The sequence below is a fragment of the Schistocerca serialis genome, chromosome 3 (assembly GCF_023864345.2).
Source record: "Schistocerca serialis cubense isolate TAMUIC-IGC-003099 chromosome 3, iqSchSeri2.2, whole genome shotgun sequence".
NCBI lineage: Eukaryota > Metazoa > Arthropoda > Insecta > Orthoptera > Acrididae > Schistocerca > Schistocerca serialis.
In genome coordinates this window covers 809,250,035-809,267,361 of record NC_064640.1, presented here as the reverse complement: position 1 = coordinate 809,267,361, position 17,327 = coordinate 809,250,035, and the positions used below count along the sequence as shown (strand labels likewise).

The 17,327-nt window shown below is 42.1% G+C and overlaps 1 protein-coding gene across 1 annotated transcript in view; it reads left to right on the top strand.

The window, feature by feature from the left end:
• LOC126470662 (uncharacterized) overlaps positions 1-17,327 on the top strand; it is a 201,061-nt gene that overhangs the window by 44,781 nt on the left and 138,953 nt on the right. Inside the window, exon 5 of the mRNA XM_050098653.1 lies at positions 11,246-11,371. Coding sequence (XP_049954610.1) covers positions 11,246-11,371 — 126 coding nt within the window. The remainder of the gene's footprint in view (positions 1-11,245; positions 11,372-17,327) is intronic.

The window sequence follows — 17,327 nt, the reverse complement described above, 5'->3', positions numbered from 1 at the left end:
GGAAGAGCCTCTTCCACATTCTGGACAAGGCCCCCCAGCAAGCACACAGAGTGAACATTGGACATCTTTCCCACCCTAGTCATTATGTTCCTGAGGGGCTCCATGACCCGCCTAACATTGAAGCTCCGAATAACTAACAAACCCCTGTCCCCACATGCCTGTCCAGACCTTGCTGAAGGAGCGGCCACCATCGTGGCAGAAGGTGCATTCTGATCCGGCTCAGCCCCCCCCCCCCCCCAACCACCAAGCATCAGATAGCACACTGGATTTATTATCAAAGTGCATGGGATTTGGCAGGCGCCTGCGTCCCCCATGCAGCCTCAGCCTTTGCCTTGAGGCTCGAGACCTCGACACAGTCCACCACCCACACTGAGGTGAGAGTTGGCCGGCCGGCTCAGTCGCACCTGAGGTTGGCTCAGTGACACAGAGCTGTGACATCCCCCCCTGCACATCTAGTACAGCAGAGGCTGCCCCAGGCGCCTCATCCCCGTCACACCTCAAGGTGGCACTCTGGAGCTTGTTGACTGTGGCCAACAAAGCTTGCAGGTGCGTTTGGACTTTGGCCACCTACTCCTGCATCTGCAGACAAAAGACACAGTCCGTACCCATCCAGCTAATAACTGATTTACTATAAGAAACTTCAGGAAACCTCCTGCCACACAAGGTTAACAGGTACACTCTAGTTGGCAGAAAGGACACTCAACAATGAAAAACAATAAAAATGTATGGTAGAAGCTAGATCTGGTGCTTATTTTCCTGCTAGTGGCTGTCTAGTGAATACTAAAGAATAAGACAGTGACCTACAATAAACTGCTAGGGGCTGTCTAGTGAATATTATTAACAACTTAAACAGTAACCTATGGTAAGCTACACCTACTGATTATCCCTCGTATTTATAATGTAAACAAGTGTTTACGTACATACGAAAATGACCTAATAAAACTAATAACTGTCAATCACTTTTACCATACTGATCTACGTATAGTATGTAAAGTTCAGTGCTTGAGATACGTGATTGTGTAGTATTGTGTTGTCTTTGCACCCTACTATGTGGTGCAGTTTATTTCAGCTGCGTGGTATCAGTAGTACCAGCTGAGGGTAGGTAATCTTACAGAGCAAATTTCATATTCGCTCTATATGTTATTTACAGATCTTTTTAGGCAGATAAATCAGTAAGGAGAAATCTAATTCAGTTTGTGCAAATTTTGTACAATGTACACATTACAAGAGACACATGTATTAAGAAGTTTGTGGGTAAGCTGGTTCAAGGACATTGTGTGATCTTGTAAATGTTTAAAGTACAGAACAAAAGAACACAGGTAGCAGTCCAAATTTCTTAAGTATGTGGTCAACTTTTGTTATGTAAGAAATATTGGTTTTTAATTATTTTTTCAGAGTCTCCTTTACTTGGTTGACATCGCATTTTGTATACAGTAGTTCAAGAATGAAACAATGGAAAATCCAGGATGGAATGATGACAGAATTATGAAAAGGATAGTTGCTACTCACCATATAGTGGAGATGCTGAGTCACAGATAGGTGCAATAAAAAGACTATTAAACAAATAAACTTTCGGACAGAAAGGCCTTCATCGGAATCTCTCTCTCTCTCTCTCTCTCTCTCTCTCTCTCTCTGACACACACACACACACACACACACACACACACACACACACACACACACAAAATAATAATAAAAAAAACCGCAACCACAGTCTCTAGCTGCTGAGACCAGACTGCTAGCAGCAGCACATGATGATAGAAGCAACCTGGGTGGTGGGGGTAAAGAGGAAGCTGGGGTGAGTAGGGTGGAGGCCAGTAAAGTGCTGCTTGTGGGAGCATATGGGGATGAGGTGAGGAGGGGGTAGGGCAGCTAGTTCAAAAATGGGTGGTGTCTTGGTTTTAATGTAAGTTGGCATTCCTGTTGTTCTATTTTATACTACAGTTTTTTTTACCTGGTAATCATTTTGCAAGGAAGTTATCCCACCAACCATAGTTAGAGTGTTTCATTTTCTTATACACTGATGTTCAAGGTGTTTTGTAAATGCCAGCATCAGAGTGTTGTGATCGTTGTGGTTTGTATTGTGGCCAGGTCTCCCATATTAGTATGATGTGACTGAAATCTGAATTTACCTTCTCTCTTATGACCTTCGTAAAGTATGCTTTATCCAGTAACCCATAACATTTTAATATTATCCATTATGGATGGCTGACACTTTTATCAGTGACCTAGAAGATAGAGTTTTAAACTTCGACCAATCCATTATGGGTAAAATTGTTTATTGTAAATGTTGTGTAGCTGCAACTTTGTTACTCATTGACAATTATGAGGAAGATATACAAGAAATAGCAAAGCAGTTCAGCAATGCCAATAGAAACAGTAAGTTTACCGTGGAGCATGAAATTGACAGCAATTTGTAATTCCTCGATTTGAAAATTAAAGGCCAGTGTAATAAGCATGTGTTCACCGTTTATAGGAAACTGACAACAACTAACTGTTCCACCATACATAGGGCTCATAAAGAATGTTCCTTCGGTAGTTTAGTGGACAGGACAATCAACATGCCAATGAGCAGGAGGGGGCACCATTAAGACAGTAGTGGTCAATAACAGTTACAGTATAGGAATTGTTAATAAATTGCTGTGTAAAGGTAATAACAACGGAAAGAATAAACTTTGTGAAAAAAATGAAAAGGGTCACTATGCTGTGTTATGGAACAGATCAAACTTGGTGGAAGAATTGGAGATCACCATTTATAAAGAAACATGACAATATTGTGGGTGCATAATGTAATGAAAATGGAATGAGATTTCTTAATGTAAATAGTAATTTTGTAGAATTATTTCAAGGCAGATTCATAATTATAAATACACAATGCCTCTTCAACAAAATAGCTGGAAGCTGACAACCGTAGATGTAGGAAATGAGTAAAAGAAGGTGACCAATAGAAGAGAATTATGATTGAGCCAATAGCTGCGCTTACTTGGTAGTACTACAGGCATGTCAGTTCACAACAAACAACCCTTGGACCTCTGCATAAGCATGAAATGACATTCTTGGAGCCCAGAGCAGATCAGTAGGATGTGGCCTGATGCATTGCGCAGTGCCAAATGGGACAGCCACAGACAGAACTCATCAGTTTTATTATAAGAGGAGGATCTATAGTCCACTGTGTTTTGATTCCATTTTATTTTATGAATACCACAATTGTGTTGGTAGACATGTTAGGGTTTTAATGTCATGGGCAAAGTTTTGCAACCTGAGAGTATCGTGTCTTGAAACACATTATTGAGTAGTTTGTAGGGCAAAAATATGGGTAAATTATTACTGTAGACACAAAACATACTTTCTTCTGTGGTCTTTATATCAGACACTAATTTACAGAATGAAATTACAATGAAATCCAGACCATTAGCTGCTTACAGGCATTGATAAATATCAACAGGGCCAGTTGAAAATGTGTGCCCCGACCAGGACTCGAACCCGGGATCTCTTGCTTACATGGCAGACTCTCTATCCGACTGAGCCACCGAGCACACGGAGGATAGTGCGAGTGCAGGGACTTATCTCTGGCACAGTCCCTGTGAGACCCACATTTCCAACTTACAGCCCACACACTACACTTGCAGTGCCACTATTCTCATTACTAGTGGCAGCCAATCTACTGATTCCCATAAGTGTTTGAGCAGTGTGAGTGCATTCTCACTGAAAAAAATCATTGGCCGATAAGACTTACGTATATATGAAGATAGTACCTGTTCTTTCGGACATGTTCCCATTGATAATTATCAATGCCTGTAAGCAGCTAATGGTCTGGATTTAATTGTAATTTCATTCTTCGAGAGCTGCAAGACCATCTTCATATATAGATAAGGCACATGTCTGAACATGTCCGAAAGAACAGATACCATCTTCATATATAGATAAGGCTTACTGGCCAGTGATCTTCAGTTGGATGCACTCATGTTGCTCAAACACTTATGGGAATCGGTAGATTGACTGCTGCGAGTAATGAGTATAGTGGGCAGGGGCACTGCAAATGTAGTGTGTGGACAGTAAGCTGGAAATGTGGGTCTCACGGGGAGCATGCCAGAGAGAAGTCCCAGCAGTCGCACTATCCTCTGGCTCAGTCGGATAGACCATCTGCCATGTAAGCAGGAGATCTTGGGTTCGAGCCCTGGTCGGGTCACACATTTTCAACTGTCCCCATTGATATTTATCAACACATGTAAGCAGCTAATGGTCTGGGTTTTATTGTACTTTCATTCTTCCAGAGCTGCAAGATCACCAATGGTATCTGTTCTTTCAGACATGTCCGAAAGAACAGATACTGTCTTCATATATAATTTACAGAATGGCTGACACAAATTCTGCTATACAGTTGCCTTTTGATTAGTAGTATGGATTTCAAAGCAGATCAGTATCATGATTTCAGGCCAAGTGATGTTGATTGTTGGCAGCAGATCAGTGAGGAACGTGACTGAAAGTAAAATAAGAAGCTTTTTATGCCATGGTGGGAAGTGAAAATGAAAGAAAATGGCTGTGAGAAAAGGTAGTCATAGGGGGAAGCAGAAGTGATGTGTGCGGAAGTAAACAGTGTATAAAATTCCCGATGATATGTGTATTTTTTAAAGTATGGAGCACTTATTATCATTCTATAGCAATCAAGATTGCCGTCTGCTCAATTTGTTTTGTGTTATTTGTTTGTTTTTGCTGTGGCTGTCAGTGTTTACATGCTGACTGCGAGAGGCGATGTGTTCGGCATCAACAATTCTGTTTATTCTCTGACTTGATACTACTACATTCATTGATGGTAATTGCTTGTTTTGTTAAGGATCCATTACTCTTCAGAAGTGACATTTCTACATGGATGTAGATATTTTCTTTCTGTGTTATGCAGAATAAAGGTAATTTCCTTGGTGTGTGGAACTTAAATATTGTTTATAAGACAGGCTGAACATCATGATACCCATACAGTTAAGTTGTTCACACGGCCCTCACCTTAGCGTTCTGAAACTGATGCCTCCGACATGATTGGCCTGCATAAACAGCACAGAAAATGCAAGAATTTCCATAAAATCAAGTCAAAAGATGATAGATGAACCGACTGAGACAATTCCTTCAGTGTCCAAACTTGCCATGCGATTGCTGCCTTGCTGGCTGTACAACCCCACACTATGGTTTGCGCAAGTCAAGGCAAGTTTGCATTATGCTGGAATCTCCACAGATTACATGAAGTGTGCCTTAGAGGTCAGTCAACTGGATCACCATTTCACTGCAGAGGTTCAGGACCTGTGATTAACTCCTACAAAAAAAACTAGAGGCAGAACTGCTCTGCCTCACAAGAAGAATGCATATGCCAAGTTTTGACACAGGAAGGCGTCAGCGAGAGGAAACCACCAAAGTACCTGAGATTTTGAGAAGCAAAGTTAATACTGACGTTGTGCCAGACAACCTACTACTCATGTTCTGCAGCTGCCACCTCCACTGCAAGTCAAGGCTATTATAGCATCACAAGCTGAGGTGCCCTTAGACACAGTCATAGACCTGGCTGACAAAATACAAGAAGCCATGATACCCACTTCTATCCGTATAGTGACAGTGCCATGTAACAGTGTATCAGCATCATTTTTACACACATGGACAATGATTCTCTTACAGCCAAGGTCCATGTGTTAACGAAACGAATTGGTGAAATGTTGTCTCATTGTGACTCTAGAAATGATAGGGGACACTACCGCAAGAGGTCACTTACCTATTCCTCAACAAATTCTTCAACTCCTGGTGCAGAACAGCAGTCCATTTATTTGTATCACAAAAAATTTGGAAACCAGACTTGCAAGTGCACTTCACCTTGCACAGTGCCGTGGGATGTAATTGTATCTGCAGCCTATTGCCAGGCAGTCATGGCGCTTATTTATCAATGATTGAAGGTCGGGTTAGAGATTCTTGGTGGACACTGGATCACACTTGTGCATTGTACCTTGTTACATGGTTGGTGACGACAGACTTTGTTCTTCTTGTCTGTGGCAAATAGTTCTTCAATATCAACAATATAGTACGCAGCAGTTTGAGTTAGATTTTGGATTATGCTGTGCCTTAGCATGGGACTTTGATTGCTGACATCACAGAACTGATAACTAGAGCAGACTTCCTAGCATACTACCGCCTGCTGCCACACATAGCGAATGCAAAACTCGTTGATAGTGTTACCATCCTGACCGCTATGGGTTTCCGGTGCAGTGCAGCAATGCACACCGTTAAGTTTGTCCAAGTGGCAAGTGGTGCATAGCGTTGTTCACTGATGGACCACCTATCTCGTGTAGACCCAGCCAATTAGCTCCCAACCATTTGGACACTGCAAAGACAGAATTTGATTCCATGCTCAAGGAAAGCATTATTTGTCTGTTAATTAGTCCATAGTCAACTCCTCTCCATCTTTTGCCGAAGAAGTATGGTGCATGTCACCCGTGCAGAAACACAGGCACAGTACCGGACCATTCTATGTTACCCCTGTTGTAGGACTATAATTATGCTTTACATGGTGCAACTGTGTTCAGTGTGCTTGAGTGTGCTGAGGCTCAAATCTCACTGGCAGACGAGGACATTCGTAAAGCAACCATCATCACACAAATTGGTTTATTTGAGAGTCTTTTCATGACATTGAGCCTAGGTAATGCTGCAGTCATGACAACAGTTTATCGACCAAGTACTGCAGGGTCTACCATTTTGTTTCACCTATCTGGATGGCATCCATGTCTTTTTGGCCACTGTAGTGCATCACTAACAATGCTTAATCGACATTTTCAAACACTTGGAACAGAGTGGAGTGGTTCTGAACACTGCTGTGTGTGTGTGTGTGTGTGTGTGTGTGTGTGTGTGTGTGTGTGTGTGTGTGTGTGGCCAGTTGCAAATTAACTTTTTATGCCACTGGATTTCCTTTTCAGTCTCACTGGCATTACCAGAAAAAGTAGAAGCCAATTTGAAGATAACATGACCAAACAGTTAAAGAATTATTCCACTTTTTGTGTATGTCGAATTTTTATCGTCACTATTTGCCACATTCCACTGAAGTACAGGAGTTGCTGACTGCAGCACTTGCTGCTTCCAAAACCAAAGTAAATTCTCCAATTCAGCCGATAGATACAATGAGCTTTGCCTTTGAAGTGGCAAAACAGAGCATAGTGATTATAAACAGAGCATAGTGATTGTCATGCTCTTGGCACACCCTGAAGTGGATGCATCTCTTGTGTTATTGGTATGTGCGAGCCGGACTGCTGTCAGTGCAGCGTTGGAACAATTACACAGTGGCCCATGAAAGCCACTCGCTTTAATTTGCATAAGTTGTCACCATTGCAGCACAAGTGGAGCACATATGATCAGTAACTTCTCACTGTCTGTGAGGCAGTTGAGTACCTTTGCCCATAATTAGAAATCAGTGTGTTCACCAGCTTCACAGATCATAAGCCACTCACTTACTCCTTTTGACAAAACAACAATTGCTCCCCATATGAATAAAATCATTTGCAATTTATTGCCCACTTCAGTACCGATATCAAGCATATTTTGGGCATCAACAATGTGGTAGCTGATTGTCATTCTTGCGTCATCAATATATCAAGCACCATTCATTTCGCACAATTTGCCAAGGCACAACATACAGACAAGGGGCTCCAGAATCTCTTCAGTGACATATCATCAACCTTGGAGTTGCAACTAGTTGACATTCCTGGCAGAGATGTCAAGTTATACTCTCCTTTTTACCAACTACATTTCACAAGTGCACCTTTGACTGCTTGCATGACTTGTGCCACCCAGGAGTCAGACCATCATTTAATCTGGTCTTGAAATGATTTATTTGGCCTAAAATGCAAAACAACTGCTACAAATGGACTTGTGCGTGTTTCCAGTGTCAACACTTCTGTCACTTGCATTCATCAGTGGGAGACTTTTACGACACAACTTAGATAACTTCACGATTGCTGCATGTGCACATCGATGTTGTAGGTTCACTACCTTCATCAAATGGTCAACTTTACCTTCTAAAAATGATTGATCACTTCGCCTGCTGGCTGGAAGCAGTGCCAGTTGACAACATTTCAGCCGAAATGCTAGCCTACCTGCCTCTATGGCCGAGATCACTGATGCATGCTTGAATGGCACCTGACCCGGGGGTAGGCCGGTTTGAATCCTGGTGGTGGAAAAAATGATCGCTGCTGGTATTTGGTCAGTGAGGGGAGGAGAGGTGGTGGCGTAAAGTTCCTACTCACCATACTTTTGCCGGCCCGTGTGGCCGTGCGGTTAAAGGCGCTTCAGTCTGGAACCGCGTGACCGCTACAGTCGCAGGTTCGAATCCTGCCTCGAGCATGGATGTGTGTGTTGTCCTTAGGTTAGTTAGGTTTAACTAGTTCTAAGTTCTAGGCGACTGATGACCTCAGAAGTTAAGTCGCATAGTGCTCAGAGCCATTTGAACCATTTTCACCATACTTTTGCCAGTTCCTCATTTAAATACCAAACCTCTCCACAATGTCTCATTAAGTGAGGACATATGACACTGTTGATGGTGATCAGTCCATTGGATGGGGACATTAAGCTTGGCGGCCCCCTTCGTGCTATTAGCGAGGAGTAGGCTATGTGTTGGCACTGGGGTTCCCCCACTCCCTTCTCTCACCAACATCACTACACACACACACACACACACACACACACACACACACACACACACACACTACGTATTACAAATATTATGTAATTGAGCATATTGTAACTAAACAAATGCTAGTCTCTGCCTGTGCATAAAGTTGGATATTTCGTTTTGATTGCCCACTGCACATCACAACAGACTGCTGCTGACAATACGAATGTGATCTGTGTGCCCCAACTTGCCAAACTTCCTGGCAGTGTGCACACAAAACTACAAGTTATTATCTGGCAAGCAACAGAGTGATTGAATGTTGGCACCATTCCATAAAAGCAGCACTGATGTGTCATAAACTAATTGGATGACAGCTCTAGCAATAATTCTACTTGGTCTGTGGAACGCGTGCGTACAAGCCTGACTTGGATTCCTCATCAACAGACCTAGTCTACAGTGAAGTGCTACGGCTTCCTGGAGAATTTATTGACACAAAGTTCCTGCAGCCTTCTAACCAAGACAAGGCAGAATTTGTTCATCAATTGAGGGGTCATATAGCCAGCATTTGCCCTCGCAAAGCTTGGAAATGTGCATGCATGTTATGCTACATAGGGGTTGTGTTAAGCTCTCAGCACCTACCTTACACAGGTCTGTAGTGTCTCTGACAAAGAGGAGCACAAACACTGGACATAACAGTAAACAGCAAACCCTCTACAGTTTCCATTGACAGAGTCCAACCAGCGTCTGTGTTCCCAGATGCACTGCCAACTGATGCACCACAGAACCAGCCTCAGCAACAAGTACCGATACTCCCCAACCCAGATCTGCTTCCACAACACGCAGCAAGTTCCAGATGATGCACACACTTCCATGCAGTTTTTTTGGATGATGCTCCGCTTCCCCAAAGAGACTGTTGTAGCAGTCAGTTTTGCCGTCTGCTGCATTTGAGTTGTGTGTTTCTTTTTGCTGCAGCTGTTCAAAATGGTTCAAATGGCTCTGAGCACTATGGGACTTAACTTCTGAGGTCATCGGTGCCCTAGAACTTAGAACTACTTAAACCTATCTAACCTAAGGACATCACACACATCCATGCCCAAGGCAGGATTCGAACCTGCGACTGTAGCGGTCACGTGGTTCCAGACTGTAGCGCCTAGAACCGCTCGGCCACTCCGGCCGGCGCTGCAGCTGTCAAAGTGCTTATACGCCAACCGCTGCAGGTGTTGTATTCAGCATTGACAATTCCATTTATTCTCTGACTTGATAATACTACATTCAATGAAGTCAATAGCTTATTTAAATACAGATTCATTACTTTTCTGAAAAGGGTGTCACTACTCACATGTAAGACTTCTCTCAACTATTTTCTCCTAATGAGATATTTTTTGACTGTGTTATACTGAATAAAGATATTTTCCACAGTCTGAGGAAGCTATATTTCTGTCTCAGACAGGCTGGAATTGTGACATATAGTTAAGTTGTTCAGGCGGCCCTTGTCTTAGCCTTCCAAAAATTCTTTGTATCCATTGTGGATGACAAACTGCAGCTATAATGTATTAATATAATAAAATAAAAGACCAATAGCTGTATGTATTCATTGCAGAAAGTTCTCAGGTGTGGGCATGCTAAATCATTGTTACACCAGGTATTACTTTACAGCGTGTATTTGTATGTGCCAGTAAAAAGAAAACTTGTAACCAAGAAGCATTGTAGCGATAATTCAGCTGACTATGTACTGTTGAAAGAATTATGTATTGTCACTGCACAGTTAATTTGGAAAATTACTTACCTTCATTTGAGGTGAATCATTCCACGTTTTACTGAAATTAGTTAATTTCCTTGCTAGGCATGTTGAGCGAAATCTTTTTGGGTTTCTTGGCACGTCAATTCATATTTGTGTTTGTGACCCTTTTGAAAGCATATACTATCCTCCATTTTTTGGTAGAAAATAAAAAGAGAGTATATACATTCTGAAACATGTAAACAGAAAGGATAATGTTTGGGTTCAATTGCCTGCCATGCTGATGCAGTTAAAAGGTATCATATAAGGAGAATTTGTGTATAATACAATGAAAAATTTTAGAAACCCAAAAAATGCAGTTTTTGACATGAAAAAGTTCAATTTTTCACATAAGTGTAGTACTGAAATGGAGAAACATCAGTTGCTGAAGATACACTGTGAAACCATATTTGTAAATGTTTAAAATGGTACCAAAAGGAGATGCCAAAGTATTGCTACTGTCACCAAATGTCAATGAAAAGGAAGCGTAGGTGAATATAATTTTGGAGAGGATGTGTGCAATACTATTAGCTGAGAATGTAGCTAATACTGCGGACAGTTTTAATAGCAAATCTTTAACAAATCATTTACAGTTACCTCTTGTTTAGTACAGAAGTAACTGAGGTATGTGTTATGAAGAAAGATAACGTATGTTGTAGAAGCAACATTGAATAGTATTTAGGCCCAGAAACCACACATTGTTGACTGGAGCTCATTTCTTGGTCTTGCGCACTTTGTTGGTTTGTGGTAAGTGGAGGAAGAGGTGGCGGGGGAGGTAGGTTTGTTGTTCCACTTAAGGTAATTGTTGCTTTTTCTTTGGATTGAATCATTAGGTCTCTGGCAATGGAGCATGTGACCCGGCTCTTATACGACAGCTACAACACTTACAGTTGTTACTGCTACAACAACAACAACAACAGCAGCAGCAGGAGTCTGGTTCTCGATCTCAAACTGATCAGGTAAGTTTCCTTGTATGGTAACATTCAGTTCTCTTTTCTGTAATATTTCTGCACCACTAACTGAAAAATAAATTGAAATACATTTTTTCACATTTGGTTCTTGAGTGACTGTATGCTGTTTTATTTAGTTACTAACAGGAATCTTTTTTATTTCTGTAGGCTCTCCAATTACATATAATGTAGTATTAGAGTGAAATTTTTATCGTTCGTTTTGCATGTAGCTTTATACTATTACATTTTAACATTTACTTAATAGAAATTTTGTTTCACCTCAGTGGAGAATGTTATAAATGTTTAACAAGATTGTGAATGGTGTCATGAGTAAAACACCATATCTTGTGTGTATCCACTTTCAGTTTTGATGGTAATAATTTCCTCCTTGCTTTAATCACTTCTGGTTGCAAGTGACCAGACCACTTTGAGACTCAAGCGTAAGCTTATTGGTTCAAGGGTTTAATATGTTGTAGAGTAGCAGGCTCATATATTTTTAAGCCATGAATCTGCATGCCACATTTTTCTGCTTTAATATTTTAGGTAATTTAACTGAATTCTTGCTTTTTATCATAGTCTGTATAACAGACTGGAAACATAATTGTAGTATTTAAAAGATTTTAGTATATGTGCGTAAGACCAGTGGGACAATAGGACAACCAATTCTCGAAGACCAAAGAGAGAATGGTCTGCTTCCTCTTTGGGAAATGTAGTATTGTATTTTAGATTTTAGTACAGGTGCCCAAGGCCAGTCGCACATATGGACAACCAGTGTTTGAGGACCAGATAGAAAACAATCTACTTGCTCTTTGGGAAGTGTAGCATTGTATTTTAGAGTCTGTGTAATTACAAGATGGATGAAATGGCGTGGGAAAAGATATATTCCTTTGCATTAAGAAACAATATTCTTACATACCAAGTTACTGAAGAAATTATGAAACGTTATTTTTAATTCAGAAACTTCAGAGCACCACTAGACGTCCAGCATAAAAAATGTTTGTACTTAAAAATTATTATTAAGGGCCACATTATGAGCTCTTTTCAACAAGAGTGGTGTGATATGGAGGGACATCATGCACAAGCGGATGAGTAATTGGAGAAATGAATTATTACATGAAAAGAGTACCATGATTGAAAACATAATGAAAATAGTCAATGGTTGGCTAGAGAAAAAAGCTTGATATGAATTTACTGTAATACATGAAACAAAGTTTGTTCACCTTAAAGCATAGCTCTGCTCCCACATCAGTTTCTAATGCCATTTCTGGGGCTATACCACCTTCACATCTATAAAAAGGATGCGACTAGGGAAAAAATTGTTGAAACGTCTTATGAGTTAGGAGTGCCATATTATTTTTTAAAGTCTGCTACTGCTTTAACTTTATTTTCTCATTTGCTTTTCTGGGGATGGCCTTCATATTTTTAGAAAAAGAAAATACTTTACATATAGGAGATCTACCAGCATACATACCTTGAAGTGAAGAAAACTGTACAAAGCTTTGTAACTGCCAATTTTTACATCTCTGTTACACCAATATTGAAAGATTCAATCTTTAATTTAGTTGTAACAAAACCTACACTGATGTAGCATTAAGTACAGCGACTGTCAATTCATCTCTCCCCTTCAGAATTATGCCACTGAAGATAGTTACCAACCCTCATTCCAATGTGTGCTCCATGTCATGCATAAACAGAATACCTTGTGCCTACCTCTCTGTGTTCACTACCTCCCACAAACAAAATCTTGTCAAAATTGAAACTGAGTTGGAGGAAATGGGACCAAAAATGCTGATTTGACAACATATAACATAACAAATGTGAGCAACTAGAACAGAAATACAAATCGTGTTAGGCAGAGACAAAATCTCTAACTCAGCAAGGCCCTTGTGCTCCCTGCCGCCGCTGGATAAGCAGCTGCAGCAGCAAGTCGTATACTCCTAGGTCACTCATTTGTTACATAGTTTAATTCTTAATTTCTTTGCGTGTTTTTGGTACTTGCATTGCTTAATTCATAAATTTCGGGCGTATTATAGTATTTGAAAGTTGTAGCATCGCGTTTTAGTACCTGAATAGTGTAAATTCGTGTAGTCGTTTGTCTTCTGTTTTTGTTTTGAACGGCCAGTGTCGGTTGGTCACAGTTAGTGTGCTCCCTGCCGCTGTTGGATAAGCAGCTGCAGCAGCAAGTCGTATACTCCTAGCTCACTCATTTGTTACATAGTTTAATTCTTAATTTCTTTGCATGTTTTTGGTACTTGCATTGTTTAATTCGTAAATTTCGAGCGTATTATAGTATTTGAGAGTTGTAGCATCGCGTTTTAGTACCTGAATAGTGTAAATTCGCGTAGTCTCCTTCCGCCGCCAAGCAGTGTCAGCAGTGCGCAAGTAGCAGCATTACTGCATTTACTAGGCAATCTTGTATTTTAATAACCGTTTAAATTTTGTCTATTTGTTTGCGCTCTCTGTAGATTAGTTCATACGTTCTTTGCAAAACAGTTTTTAGCATGGATAGGGACTGCAACTGCTGTGTTTGGATGCAGGCTGAGTTGGCATCCCTTCGCTCCCAGCTTCAGGCAGTGTTGGCTTCGGTCACACAGATTGAGGCTGTTGCCAATGGGCATCACTGTGGGGGTCCGGATGGGGGTTTGTCGGGGACGGCCAGCTCGTCCCACGCATCCCCCGATCGGACTACGACTGTGGTTGCCCGGGATACTGCCCGCATTGAGGCTGATCCCTCACCTGTGGTAGAGTGGGAGGTCGTCTCAAGGTGTGGCAGGGGGCGAAAGACATTCCGGAGGGCTGAACGGAAGGCCTCTCCAGTTTGTATGACGCATCGGTTTCAGGCTCTGTCTCAGGCTGATACTGATCTTCGGCCTGACATGGCTGCTTGTCATGTTCCAGAGGTTGCCCCTCAGTCTGCAAGATCCGGGCGGTCGCAGAGGGTGGGCTTACTGGTAGTTGGGAGCTCCAACGTCAGGCGCGTAATGGGGCCCCTTAGGGAAATTGCAGCAAGAGAGGGGAAGAAAACCAATGTGCACTCCGTGTGCATACCGGGGGAGTCATTCCAGATGTGGAAAGGGTCCTTCCGGATGCCATGAAGGGTACAGGGTGCACCCATCTGCAGGTGGTCGCTCATGTCGGCACCAATGATGTGTGTCGCTATGGATCGGAGGAAATCCTCTCTGGCTTCCGGCGGCTATCTGATTTGGTGAAGACTGCCAGTCTCGCTAGCGGGATGAAAGCAGAGCTCACCATCTGCAGCATCGTCGACAGGACTGACTGCAGACCTTTGGTACAGAGCCGAGTGGAGGGTCTGAATCAGAGGCTGAGATGGTTCTGCGACCTTGTGGGCTGCAGATTCCTCGACTTGCGCCATAGGGTGGTGGGGTTTCGGGTTCCGCTGGATAGGTCAGGAGTCCACTACATGCAACAAGCGGCTACACGGGTAGCAGGGGTTGTGTGGCGTGGGCTGGGTGGTTTTTTAGGTTTGATGGCCTTGGGCAAGTACAGAAAGGGCAACAGCCTCAACGGGTGCGGGGCAAAGTCAGGACATGCGGGGACCAAGCAGCAATCGGAATTGTAATTGTCAACTGTCGAAGCTGCGTTTGTAAAGTACCAGAACTTCAAGCGCTGATAGAAAGCACCGAAGCTGAAATCGTTATAGGTACAGAAAGCTGGCTTAAGCCAGAGATAAATTCTGCTGAAATTTTTACAAAGGTACAGACGGTTTTTAGAAAGGATAGATTGCATGCAACTGGTGGTGGAGTGTTCGTCGCTGTTAGTAGTAGTTTATCCTGTAGTGAAGTAGAAATGGATAGTTCCTGTGAATTATTATGGGTGGAGGTTACACTCAACAACTGAGCTAGGTTAATAATTGGCTCCTTTTACCGACCTCCCGACTCAGCAGCATTAGTGGCAGAACAACTGAGAGAAAATTTGGAATACATTTCACATAAATTTTCTCAGCATGTTATAGTCTTAGGTGGAGATTTCAATTTACCAGATATAGACTGGGACACTCAGATGTTTAGGACAGGTGGTAGGGACAGAGCATCGAGTGACATTATACTGAGTGCACTATCCGAAAATTACCTCGAGCAATTAAACAGAGAACCGACTCGTGGAGATAACATCTTGGACCTACTGATAACAAACTGACCCGAACTTTTCGACTCTTTAAGTGCAGAACAGGGAATCAGTGATCATAAGGCCGTTGCAGCATCCCTGAATATGGAAGTTAATAGAAATATAAAAAAAGGGAGGAAGGTTTATCTGTTTAGCAAGAGTAATAGAAGGCAGATTTCAGACTACCTAACAGATCAAAACGAAAATTTCTGTTCCGACACTGACAATGTTGAGTGTTTATGGAAAAAATTTCAGGGCAATCGTAAAATGCGTTTTAGACAGGTACGTGCCGAGTAAAACTGTGAGGGACGGGAAAAACCCACCGTGGTACAACAACAAAGTTAGAAAACTACTGCGAAAGCAAAGAGAGCTTCACTCCAAGTTTAAACGCAGCCAAAACCTCTCAGACAAACAGAAGCTAAACGATGTCAAAGTTAGCGTAAGGAGGGCTATGCGTGAAGCGTTCAGTGAATTCGAAAGTAAAATTCTATGTACCGACTTGACAGAAAATCCTAGGAAGTTCTGGTCTTACGTTAAATCAGTAAGTGGCTCGAAACAGCATATCCAGACACTCCGGGACGATGATGGCATTGAAACAGAGGATGACACGCGTAAAGCTGAAATACTAAACACCTTTTTCCAAAGCTGTTTCACAGAGGAAGACCGCACTGCAATTCCTTCTCTAAATCCTCGCACAAACGAAAAAATGGCTGACATCGAAATAAGTGTCCAAGGAATAGAAAAGCAACTGGAATCACTCAATAGAGGAAAGTCCACTGGACCTGACGGGATACCAGTTCGATTCTACGTACGCGAAAGAACTTGCCCCCCTTCTAACAGCCGTGTACCGCAAGTCTCTAGAGGAACGGAGGGTTCCAAATGATTGGAAAAGAGCACAGGTAGTCCCAGTCTTCAAGAAGGGTCGTCGAGCAGTTGCGCAAAACTATAGACCTATATCTCTGACGTCGATCTGTTGTAGAATTTTAGAACATGTTTTTTGCTCGAGTATCATGTCGTTTTTGGAAACCCAGAATCTACTATGTAGGAATCAACATGGATTCCGGAAACAGCGATCGTGTGAGACCCAACTCGCTTTATTTGTTCATGAGACCCAGAAAATATTAGATACAGGCTCCCAGGTAGATGCTATTTTTCTTGACTTCCGGAAGGCGTTCAATACAGTTCCGCACTGTCGCCTGATAAACAAAGTAAGAGCCTACGGAATATCAGACCAGCTGTGTGGCTGGATTGAAGAGTTTTTAGCAAACAGAACACAGCATGTTGTTATCAATGGAGAGACGTCTACAGACGTTAAAGTAACCTCTGGCGTGCCACAGGGGAGTGTTATGGGACCATTGCTTTTCACAATATACATAAATGACCTAGTAGATAGTGTCGGAAGTTCCATGCGGTTTTTCGCGGATGATGCTGTAGTATACAGAGAAGTTGCAGCATTAGAAAATTGTAGCGAAATGCAGGAAGATCTGCAGCGGATAGGCACTTGGTGCAGGGAGTGACAACTGTCCCTTAACATAGACAAATGTAATGTATTGCGAATACATAGAAAGAAGGATCCTTTATTGTATGATTATATGATAACGGAACAAACACTGGTAGCAGTTACTTCTGTAAAACATCTGGGAGTATGCGTGCGGAACGATTTGAAGTGGAATGATCATATAAAATTAATTGTTGGTAAGGCGGGTACCAGGTTGAGATTCATTGGGAGAGTGCTTAGAAAATGTAGTCCATCAACAAAGGAGGTGCTTACAAAACTCTCGTTCGACCTATACTTGAGTATTGCTCATCAGTGTGGGATCCGTACCAGATCGGTTTGACGGAG